This window comes from Limanda limanda, chromosome 7 (genome assembly GCF_963576545.1).
Source record: "Limanda limanda chromosome 7, fLimLim1.1, whole genome shotgun sequence".
Classification (NCBI taxonomy): domain Eukaryota; kingdom Metazoa; phylum Chordata; class Actinopteri; order Pleuronectiformes; family Pleuronectidae; genus Limanda; species Limanda limanda.
In genome coordinates this window covers 4,580,405-4,592,660 of record NC_083642.1, presented here as the reverse complement: position 1 = coordinate 4,592,660, position 12,256 = coordinate 4,580,405, and the positions used below count along the sequence as shown (strand labels likewise).

At 43.7% G+C, this 12,256-nt stretch overlaps 1 protein-coding gene across 1 annotated transcript; it reads left to right on the top strand.

Moving 5' to 3' along the window:
* Window positions 1-495: 495 nt before the first annotated feature.
* tamalin (trafficking regulator and scaffold protein tamalin) lies at window positions 496-12,256 on the top strand. Its single transcript, XM_061074931.1, has 8 exons — window positions 496-878; window positions 3,941-3,993; window positions 5,074-5,128; window positions 7,466-7,568; window positions 8,999-9,092; window positions 10,136-10,202; window positions 10,846-10,912; window positions 11,478-12,256. Exons 1-8 carry the CDS (start codon window positions 657-659, stop codon window positions 11,951-11,953), a joined length of 1,137 nt encoding a protein of 378 aa, XP_060930914.1. The 5' UTR covers window positions 496-656; the 3' UTR covers window positions 11,954-12,256.

Genomic DNA, 12,256 nt, shown 5'->3' with positions numbered 1-12,256 from the left:
TATCTATCTATCTATCTATCTATCTATCTATCTATCTATCTATCTATCTATCTATCTATCTATCTATCTATCTATCTATCTATCTATCTACATAAATGAATCTATTTTGAAAATTATTTCTTGTTCAAGCACACTGTGTTTTTCAATAGAAGTAAATAAATGGAGATGGTAAACGGTGAATAATAATATTGACAAAACTTACTTAGTTTAGTAAGTGTTTCGTTTATTTTAAAAAAGAGAAAGGAGGACAATAACACTTCAGGGAGCAGCTAGATTTAAAAATGTGTCAAGTAGAAGAACCAAAAAACTTCACAGCATGAATAAACATTTGTACATTTTCCAGGACAACAGTTATGTGATTCTCATTTGGCCTTTTAACGAGCATGTGAAATTCCCGAGGTGAACGTGAAGGCAGCAGAGCGACGCGTCAGCTCATGTGCGTCCAGTCCCCGCCCCCAACTTTATTCTGAAGAACAAACAGAAACATTGAGAAGAAGAAGAGGAGGAGGAGAAGAAGTTGTTGGAGGCTTCAGCTCCTCAGACTCTGTCCTCATCTGCTCTGCTGCAGGAACAGCTTCTATAGAACAGACCAAATACTCTATTATCATTATTATTAATATCTCCAGAGTTTATTCTGAGCCGCACGTCAGCGCATCATGACTTTCAGGAGGCTGAAGAAAGTGAACTCCAGCGGACCCGAGTCTGGACCCGAGTCTGGACCCGATTCCGGACCCGCAGCCCCGGACCACGACATCTATTTCCCCTCGTCCCAGTCGGACTCCTGCAGGACGGTGGGGGGGCGGAGCGGCTCCTCCGAGGTCTACAGCTACAAGACCCTGGCGTACTCCGGGGGGACGCTGCCCAGGAACTTCAAGAAGGTGAATAACACAAGTTTCATTCAGTTCATTCAGCAGATCAGTTCAGTTCCAGCCTTGGTCCTGGTTCACTGGCTCCTGTTAAAAGAAAACAACTTTTAAATCACTTTTCTGCTGCTTAATTGGACTTTATGAAGCTCAAACTTTTGATAAAAGTCACTTAAACTTGTTTAATATCAAGTTTAAGAGATAAAACAATTCGACCTACTTGTTTTATCTGCATCACAACATGTGTAGTCACATGTCTGCTGTTGGACTGAGTGATGTCCAGGGAGCAGCTCAGCAAAATAAAGATAAATCCAGGTTTTTATTAAAAGATTAAGACAATAACAACATTTTATTGAAAGATAAAGAATTCATTTGTAGGATCATTAGAAAAAGGAGATTATATATTTATCTATCTATCTATCTATCTATCTATCTATCTATCTATCTATCTATCTATCTATCTATCTATCTATCTATCTATCTATCTAACAAATAACAACATTTTATTGAAAGATAAAGAATTCATTTGTAGGATCATCAGAAAGAGGAGATTATATATTTCTAAGATTGGCCAGAGGCTCTGGATTAATCTATATTTTGGGTTTATTCTCCTCACATGTGGAATTCATTGTGTTTTGAAAAATGAAAATGTTTGAGGAACTGAATCTGCAGAGAGCGTCTCACTGTGAACAGTAGCAGCCGGGTCAGGGGGCAAGCGTGCGGACCACCCAAACACTGTGTGTGATTGATGCTGTGTCAGGTAGTCCAGGGTCCTTCAGGGTCTTTCACACAGTAAAGCTCCAGGGAATTGTCTTTAAAATCTGTTTTTCTAGACAAAATGTGAAAATCGTACAGAGTTTGGGTTTTAATATTCAAACCTTTGCGAGAAGAGACTCGATGAAAGTCTGTAACTTTAATATATCAACATCAAACAGTAGAAATTCTTCTCATGAGGTCATCATGAGGTCACGTAAACCTTATGAAGATTAATTTGACATTTGTATATGTTAGTTATTTAAATTGATTAACGTCTGAGCTCATTTAGCTGAAAAATGGCCACAAAGAAGAAGTAAATCAACTTTTAAAATCACTCTCCACATGTTGTTTAGTTTAATTTTTAATCTTTATTTGGTAATGTCACGTATCCACAGATTCCTGTTCAACATTTAAATAACACGAAGTTGTGTATAAAAGTAAACTGAACTGAACAGGAACAGCACAAACACATCAAAATGAAAATAAACAGGTTATATATAAGTTCCTATCTTTATTTCAAAATAAAAGCACACTGAAGACAACTTCAGAGATAATGGCATCGATCCCTTTAACTGGATCATTTTAACCTGATTACAACAATTTTAGTGAAGCCAGATCTGAAGAGCAGTTGCCAGGAGTGACGACCTCGACCTCTGATGGTCAATAACAACACCAGCTTCAGTTATGTTGGATAATAACTCTGCTAAACATTGATAAATCCCCATATCTAAAAAGCTCAAAGTAAAACCTTAACTCCAGTGTAAAGCCATGTGTCCAACACAGAGACGCACACTAAACCCCCAGACCCACCCAGTGTAGCTGCAGCCGGCGGCCACAACAGTGCATTGTGCACACACAGGGATGGAGATCCTGCAACCCGGCCGCCCCCCCCCCCCCCTTCAGACTCTGCGGTTACAGAGGGGAATAAATGCACTCATTGAGACGGGCACGGGACAATTCTGTAAGTGTTGGGGCATAAAGAAAGCAACATTTTACTGCCCAGAGCGGCTCGGCTGCACAAAGACGCCTTTCACCGGGGCCGGCATTTGAAAATGATTGAGTTGGAACAGAGGCGGATTGATTGTGAGTGATTTAGTGGAGCCGGGCGGACAGATCCCTTCCTTATTGACACAGGCAGGTAGGGCCGGGTCCTGACCTGCTGTTGACTGGGGCTCCGGCTCAATGCACTTATTGTGGCGGAGGTGTTGTGTGTCTCGAGAGGGGGAAAGAAAACTTAGAAGACATATGTGTGTGTTACTGGAAGAGCTACAGTCCCAGTATGAAGCCGGGTTGGAATCCACTGAATCCAGATTTTGATTTGGTTCGGCACACACTCACAGAAATATCCCCAAACTGACAGATTGGTTGAATCCAGGTCCGTGAATTATTCTCTGAGAAATCAATGACAATCAAATCAAATCTTTAAAGTTGCGCTCATTTGTTTCACTGACGGAGTTCTCGAGTCTGGTCTCATGTACAGATGACTTCTCCTGCAATGACTGTAACAGCTAGTTGACTTGGCCATAGTATTTTATTGACAAATTGTTTTATACCTTGTATTACTGTGTATATATATATATATGCATGTTTATTTCATTCCTATTTATTCAATGTATTCACTTTTAATGTATCAACTTTTTTATTGTACCCTCGGCACCATTGTAAATGAGGGTCTTATCCCTCAATGTGTCTTCCGAGGCTTAAATAAATATTCAATCAATCAATCAAAAACAAGGTTGACAAAAGTCCTAATTCACAAAGTCCTGGGATCTGCCCCAAATTGTAATGTCTTCTCCCCTTGAGCCAAACCACAACTTTTCACCAACTTTCATGTTAATCCGTCCAGTTTGACTCCATCTTGCTCACAAACAACCAGACAGAGACGTGCATTCATCCTCCCGGAGTCATAAATAATCAAATCTGTCGTATTCGTTGGTTTAACAGGCTGCAATTTACAAAAAAAAGCTCTAAGTGATTTTAAAAATATCAGACAGACCAAGAGTCTGAGCGCCTGGAGCTGATTGAGTTTGGAACTGGAGCTAAAATTAGCTCGCCTCCCTTCTGATGATGCGACTGCTGGAGGTAAACAAAGAGACGAGTATTTCAGGTTCCAGCTTGTGTTTCTATATCGTCACAACGTGGTCCAGTGACTGAGAAACACACGCGTGCGGGTTTTCACACTCGATGGACCGGTTGCTGCACTCGTGTGTGTGTGCAGAAGGCGTGTCCGGGAACTTTGGGGGGGGGGGTTTCTCCCTCATGAGTAATCAAGCGTTGACCTCAAGCAGGTGTGTGACACGTTTCGTTTTGTCTCCTCTCAGGGGGGCGGCCTGCAGAAGTGGAAACCCCTGACACTGTCACCGGAGCCACAAAGGTACAATCCTCTTCATCCTGTGTCCCCCCCCCTCCTCCTCATCCTCCTCCTCCTCCTCTTCTTCTGTCCTCACTCTGTTAATGAGCAGCTTCATCTCACAGTGAAAGCCCCTCACTCTCACACGGAGCTGCAGACATTGTTCTCTGTGATATTCTTGAGTTCTTGTCATGAATGTTCATCTCTTTTGCCGCCTCTGCCTGAGAGAAGCTTCAGAGCCTTTGTTTCTGTTTGTCTGTCTGTGACGTCCTGATGCTGCTGGACACAGAGGACGTCCTGTGCAGCAGAGACCACCCCCCCCACTCATGCAATTTTAGATCAGGACACACAGGGATGATCCAGATGAATATCTGTCCTGAATTTTGGATTTTATGGATAAAAATGCTGCATTTATAGATATTCGCATGCTAAATGTTTCTGATTATTGAAAAAAATCCCTGCTTTTAGCATTTTAGATTGAAATATTTTCCTTTTCTTAGTCCCTTTCCTTAAACTGATGCTGCTGGAGACAGAGGACGTCCTGTGCAGCAGAGACCCCCCCCCCTCTCATGCTATTTAGATCAGGACACACAGGGACGATCCAGATGTTGGATACAAACAAAAAATATTGACTTTCTGTAATATCTGTCTTGAATTTTTGGTTTTTATGGATAAAAATGCTGCATTTAAAGATTATTCGTATGCTAAATGTTTCTGATGATAACAAAATATCCCTTGTTTTAGCATTTTAGATTTAAATATCTTCCTTTTCTTTGTCTCTTACATTCAACTAAAACAGTTTTAGTCCATCGATCAGACAAAAACAAGACATTTGACGCCTCGGACCTCGTGATTTACGTTTGTTCCAGACTCAACAAATAGTTGACAGATGGATAATTACCCAAAATATGATTCTCTTAATGGAACAGTTGATTAATCAGAGTCATTTTCTCTATCTGTTAGTTTTTCTCTAAGCAGGAATGAGATTTAATCACAGAGTTGACGTCACCTTCACAGGAAGATTCCAGGAGGAAAATTGAGGATTTAAAACGACTCGTTGCTCAGAGAAGAGTCAAAATTAACCAAATGTTTCTTGTTTTCCAGGAACGTGGTCGTGCTGGAGAAAAATGAGGAGGAATCGTTTGGTTTTGAGATCCAGGTAAGAGGATTAATGGCCGGGTGGGTGTGTGTGTGTGTGTGGGGGGGGGGGGGTCTGAACGCTGTGAGTGCTATTTAACAGGATTCCACTGATCGGCCACATCATCGCTATCAACGGATAAAAACATAAGTAAAGGATCCACATCTTGTAAATCTCTTAATCCGAGCATTCGCCTGAAAGGTCACGCATCAGTCAAACAATTTGTGGATTTTAGTCCCATGACTGGAGAGAAGAGGAGTTGTGTGTGTTGTTGTTGTGTATTTTAAGCCGTGTGGTTTACTCACACGCTCGCCATGTAATACCTGCTCTGCTCTCATCCCACTCTGAGGCTTCACACATTTGACCTCAATATCTGTGATCTCTCCTCGTGTCGCCCCGGAGCGCCGCGGCACAATGACGCCTCTGTCGCACGGCGCCTCATTCTCTGAATACTTTGCATCGATGGAGTGTTTACGATAATGTGAATGTTGCCGAGCTCCGGTGGTTTGTCAGAGTTATTTTGAGGCGAAATGCTGCGTCAAGGAAAAGATATATTGTTCTATTTGTGTGTTTGGGTCGGAGGTTCCCACCCTTCCTGCCTGTGGCCAGAGGGAAGTCAGATCATGAGGGCCGGTGTGACGGCCAGCGGAGGAACACGCAGATGAAGGTGGAGCCTCGGGTTTCTCTAAGTGGCGTCTCTGCTCCCTGGCCGTCTGTTATGTTAACACTGACGTTGAGCTCAGGGATGTAAATGTGTCATTTGCATTCCAACGACATTTGCATGGTTTAATGTTGGGAAGCAGCAGCAGCGAGGCTCAGATATGAATCATCGCCAATTTCCCTTAGACAAATTCCTCCGAGTTGGGTTCGTGTTTCAGGAGGAGCTCTCGTGTGCAGATGGAAAGTTCGATGGCTCCCGTGTGATTCGCCTCTGGACCTGTCGGCTGAGCTTCAGGCTCCTGCAGCAGCAGCTCGTGAACTGAAGTAGTCGTTTAGGGGAAGTGTGTCTGTGACCTTCTGCGGTGACTGAAACAGGGAAGATAATGCAAATGCGTGTGGAAGTAACCAACACTGTTTCTACGACAACACAATGTTTAGCTCTGCCAGCGGTGGAGGAAGTGCTCACATCGTTTCCCTCAGCAAGTCAGACTGGAACCACATCAATGATATCAGTTTAAACGGTTCTGTTTCCTCTCGGTGGCTTTGAGAACAAAAGTCACACGCAGAGAGAGACTTTTTTAAAGACCTTGCTGTTATTAGAGCTTTGATAGATCAGATTATTAACTGATTAATAACTGATCATCAGATTAATCGTCAAGGAAAAAACTGTTTGTTGCTGCAGTCGTTTACAGACATTTCAGATAAAAGATCAAACCTTTACGAGTAATAGCAGCTTTAAAAGTATGTAGATCGTATTTCAAGATTCAAGATTCAAGATTCAAGATTCAAGATTCAAGATTTTTGATTGTCAAATGAACAGAGATAACATGAAGTAGTCACTGTCAATGAAATGCTTGGGTCACGCACTCTCTTTAAGCAATGCTCAGAAATTTCAACCCAAAAAAATAAAATAAAAATAGAAATAGTATAAAATAGAATAAAAAAGAATAAAATAGAATAACAATGAAATAGAATATCAAAAATTTAAAATAGAAAATCAAATATATATCTAAATATATATCTTTACAGATGAATGTTCAGTTTGTGCAATAGTGCAAGTATTTATAAATACTTTGAGTGACTCTACTTAGTTACTTTCCATCACTGGAGCTTTCTAAGGTGAAGATGCAGCGTTGGAAGATTTCAAAATTTGTATATTGAGGTGAACCTGCTGCCGAGGAGGAAACACTTCCATCACTTAGTTTGTCATTTAACAGGATTGTGGAAAAGCTTCTGGATGGATTTCCATACAAACCTGATGGAAGGATGTGAGATGGGTCAGGGGAAAATGTTTTTTCACTTTCTAAAACATTGGGAGAGGAGTTTCCTCCATGCTTGATTGAATGTCTTGGTGTACGTATGGGCTCGACTGACATTTCAGTTTCTTCATGAGAGCAGCGTCTTTGGCTGATATCAGTTTTATTTTGGATGTTGACGACGTCTCTACCTTCAGTTTGAGTTTAATCAGATAAAGAGAAACCCACCATGCATGTGGCATGTCTCGGCATGTGTTGCGATATAATCTGGTTTCCTGCATCGTCTGTCGTGGCTTCCTCAGCGACTCGTTCGGTGGTTTTATCATCGTTCCGTCGCAGGACCACGATATCTTCAAACACATTGTGTCAGATGATCCTGATGAATCAAGGGAGGAAAGGAACCGTTTCTCATGCTCAGTGTTTGTTGTTCTGTCTCCTGCAGACCTACGGCCTCCACCATCAGGACCAGAACTCGGTGGAGATGTGCACGTTCGTGTGCAAGGTGCACGGCGACAGCCCGGCCCAGCAGGCAGGCCTCAAAGTCGGTGAGTTGTTGTTTTGTATTTATCTGTTTGTGTTTTTTATCTGAGCTGCATCTGAGCCTGAAATAGGCTGGAAAACCACCAGAAATAGAACTGAGGGGAAGAGAGAAGAGAGCGTGACGGGAGCGCTTGGTTCAGCTCGTCCGTTCTTCACCAGCTGACACTTGTTTACCGCGAGTCAACAACATCACCCCCGAGTTTCTGCCCGCTGTTTAGGGAAGTTCAAACATGACTTCCTGTCGGATCATTTTCCAGTCGATAAACCTCTCAGCGAGCGGCTGTTTCCTCCAACACGTGCGTGCCGGCTCCTCTCGCCAACGTGCCGTGTGAAGAGATGACCACCACCTCCCAAATGCTGGCTTTAAAGGACGTGTGGTTTTTATTTGGTAAACAGATCTCACTTTCTGTTAGGTCCCTTTTTTAATTGCTCAAAGATAAGATGAGATAAGATAAGAAGTCTGAAGAAATTTGCAATGTTACATCAGCAGAAGACAACACATATGTAGCATGAAGTAATTGGGTGAAGGAGTATAAAGAAATAGAAATATACAGAAAATATATGCAAATGTGGTTAAACCGGTATATACAGTGTAAAGAAATATATATTTTGTGTCAGAATATGTACAGCATTAAGTATAAAGCATTAAATAAAGCAGCTGGTTCAGTGAAACATTCACTAGAAAACATTTATGAAAGTGAGCTGAGCAGAAGCAGCTCTTCAGCTCCGCTTCTATAACTCCTCTCTGGTTTTCAGACTTGTGATCGCTCAGTCACAAGCTGTCCGCTCGGAGCCCGCTGAAAAAAAAACTCAATGTTTTGATCTTCCTCCGCCGTCCGACCTGCACATGTCACTTCAGTTTCACTTCCTGCATTCCTCGCGTGCTCGCTCTTTTGTTCCCGGCGTCTTGCTGCGAACACAATGACTTCATCGCATCAGGGCAGAGGAGGCGTCGCCGTTTGAAAGAGGGGAAAATAGGCTTTGTGCCCGAGAGGCTCACAAAGAGCCGCTGTCACGCCTGGAGAGTCCACGCTGCGTCCGATACCTTCTCCACGGGCGTGACTCCCATCAAACAAACTCTATATATCTGTATCTGTGGATCTAAAAACCAACAAACCAGCCAACTATTTAGATAATTTATCGTTTTAACTTAAAGTTTATAAAGCATCAAAGACCAAATGTGTTTCCACCTCCTTGACCTCATTCCAGAAAGATCAAACATGTCGGTGTTTGCACGGAAGCTCAGAAACAACACGCTGCTGACGTGTGGTTGATGATGCTCTCGGAAACGGTGATGAGTCCGTCACTCGCCGGCGTCGCACACGTGTGAAGGATTCATTCAGAATCCAACGAGCCTCGGACGTGCATCCTGACGCCGGCTGTTAACACTCTTCTTCTTCTTCTTCTTCTTCTTGTGTTTGCTGTGTGTGAGCAGGCGACACCATCGCCAGTGTGAACGAAGCCTCGGTGGAGGGATACCGGCACAAGGAGATCGTTCAGCTCATCCGGGCGTGTGGCAACACACTCAGGTAAACACACACTCACTGAACACAACCACAACAGCAGCTGTAGATGTTTAGAATTGTATTGTAAAAACACAAGAAAGATGTATCCGTCTGTTTTGATCCTTTTTGGTTTTAGTGTTTTTAAATATCTGGAAGTTCTAAGTTGTGTTTTTCATCTTTCACCAACTCCTGTGTGACACGAGAGAAAAATGAGGATGGAGATCTTTTAATAAAACTCCAGTTTGGTTGCAGGTTTCCATCATATTGTTAAATAGAATGTCACTGTACATCCTCAGAGGCCCAACACATTTTCACACACTAACAGATCTCAGTGCTTTAAACATGCCTGAGTTCCTTTATCATCAAGACCCATGAATTTTAAAGAAAGGGATTAAACACATTTCCTGGATCAAACCACATCCTTCCACCAACTTCCTTTGTAATCCGTTTGTTTTGTGTGTGTCGTACTGCTCATAAACAAACACGCCAAGAAACAGTCGAGTTAATACACAACCTGTTTCACGTGAGGTCTCGCTGCTTTCTTTAATTCACTATGAAATTGTTTTTATTTGAGCTGCAACAATTAGTCAACAGACAAATATAATAGTTGACTTTTTAATATTTACTCTCTGCTGGCTCCAGCTCTTCAGACGTTATCAAACCAGTTTCTGTCGTCACAGTAAATAACCGTCAGATTAATCCTGGATATAAAAACAGTCATTAAACGTTTCTGTCAGTTTACTGAGCGGATGTTTCATTTGAACCCCCCACCCCCCCCCCTCTCTGGCTCTGCTCGTAAAACATGAAAGTCCCAGTCCTCGAGGACGTGAGGTGAAACCGCATCACAGCGACTGACATCATCAAATTAAAGTTGCAACTCGAGCCCGTGTGTAAAAGTGTAAGAGTGAAAACGAGCAGCCTGTAAGACACCCCCCCCCCCATTCCCCCATTCCCATTCCCACAACTGTCGGATGAAACGAGACTTGTCCTTGTAGTTTTTTATTGACTGCTTCCTGTTGCACTTACGATCCTTTGATCTTCTTCTTCTTCTGCTCTCTCTCTTAAAGGCTGGAGACGGTTTACAGCGACTCGATCCGCAAAGCCGAGCTGGAAGCACGGCTGCAGTATCTGAAGGTGGGTTCACTCTCCAGTGCTGTCGCTGCATTACTCGGTCATTAGCCTCACACACACACACACACACACACACACACTGGACTTCTGTTAACAGGCCTGATATAGACACCACCACCCCACCCCCCGACCCCTCCTCCCACACCTGTCTCCCCCGGGCAGCGCCACCTGTTGCATCAGCAGTTTTCTGCAGACATTCTTCGCTCGTGGCCGTGAAGTGGCTCGAGTGTTCCGAGCTTTTCCCCCCGAGACCCCAGCAGCTGTCCGGCTCTAATCCACCACGACACAGCCGCTCGCCGAGGCACTAATCCAACGTTTTACAGATTAACCTGCTGCTGCTGCATTGGTTCGAGCGCTAGATGCAAATGTTGGAAAGTGATGTTGTCACTTAATACGATGCAGTCGAGAGAAACACAATAAAACCACCATCATGAAACTGAGACGCTTGTATCACTCTGAGTTTCTCACAAACTGCTGGGATTGTTGGAAATACCCCCCTTGACGCAGAAAGCCATTCGATGACCATTTTTCCACTTTACTTCAGGGATTAAGTCCCACTTCCTGACCTGCGAGTCGTGTGTAGACACTGTGTGTTGTGGTTTTCGTGTCTCAGTCGTTAAAACCTGCGTCTGTTTTCTCTTCTCAGCAAACGCTTCACGAGAAGTGGGATGAATATCGGTCGCTGATGGTGCAGGAGCAGAGGCTGGTTCACGGTGAGTCATTATAAACCTCTCGGGGTCTGTACTTCTCGTTCATACAGGGATGATGGAAATATTAAAAGCATATCAAAATGTTCTATTATAATAAATGAGAAATAAAGAAGTTGAAACTTCAGTTCTGAATAGAGCCTGACAGATTCATTCATTGGCTGGTTAAGATCATCTGATATCTGTCTTTCAGAGACAGATCAACATCAGGAGTCATGTTTGCTGAAGTGAAAACTTTTAATTTACAGAATAAACAATGCAGGAAGGATGTGCATGTTTATGTTTACATTCAAAAAATCTTTATTTTCTTATTTGAAGTTCTAGATATTTGGATTTATTCGGTTTCCTTTCTATATAAAGTTATTTATAGTCAAGTTTTGTATGAATATCAGCCCTCAATTAAACTTGTTGTCATATGAGTTTGATAAAGACATCTTAGGAATCAACTGTATCAGTAGAATTGATTTCAATATTGGCATCAGAATTGTTCAACTATTTCTATGTCTGTGTTCAAAGATGGAGTTACATTTATTTAAGTCCCCTGTCCTAACTCCTCCCTTCTCTCCTGCAGGTATAGTCATGAGTGATGCGGCGGTGTACGAGTCCCTGGAGTCGGCCGGCGTGTACGGCAGCCTCGGCGCTCCCAGCCCGGCCGCTCAGCGAGCGCTGCTCGGCACCGGCAGCACCAGCAGCAGCGCCAGCTTCCTCAGCACGGCCACGGAGGACGACCCTCTGTACCAGACCTGCCTGTACCAGGTGGACGGCGGCGTGGACTCGGACAACGGCAGCGCCGGCAAAAAGAAAGAGCTGCAGCTGCCACAGAAGGTGCAGCGTCTCCGGCCGGCCAGCGAGCTCTTCACCTCGGCCAAAACGCAGCTGACCCGCAGCGCCAGCACCCGCAGCTACATGAGGGGATCCAACTCGTCGGGGGAGAAGCAGGGGGGGTTCACCGCGAGGAAACCCAAACAGAAGAGCTTCCGCAGGCGCCTCCTCAAGTTCATCCCCGGCCTGAACCGACCGCTGGAGGAGGAGGAGAGCAAGCTGTGAGCCGGGCGCCACGGAGAACCGACCCAATGACTTTAAAGCACCAGTGACTTTCAGACTAAAGCTGCCCAGAGAGAAGGGATCAGCCAATCAGTGAAGAGACCAAAGAGCGACGGCTGGACGAACACTCGGCTTCAGGCCGTGGCTTCTCCCGGCCGGACGTGACTTTTCTTTACCTTTTTGTTCATCTCTTGTTTAAGTTATTTATTTATTTTGGACACGTTTTGGTTTCTGTACAGAATGAAGCATTTCTCAGTTTTTACTGCATGCAAGACTTTTATTTTGTCAGCTGAATAAATGGCCTGT

Bases quoted from the DNA above. Each gene is read 5' to 3' on its own strand.
- tamalin (XM_061074931.1), top strand. From the start codon at position 657: ATGACTTTCAGGAGGCTGAAGAAAGTGAACTCCAGCGGACCCGAGTCT. The intron at 9,093-10,135 runs GTAAACACACAC...TCTCTCTTAAAG, and splicing joins GCGTGTGGCAACACACTCAG to GCTGGAGACGGTTTACAGCG. The intron at 10,203-10,845 runs GTGGGTTCACTC...TTCTCTTCTCAG, and splicing joins CACGGCTGCAGTATCTGAAG to CAAACGCTTCACGAGAAGTG.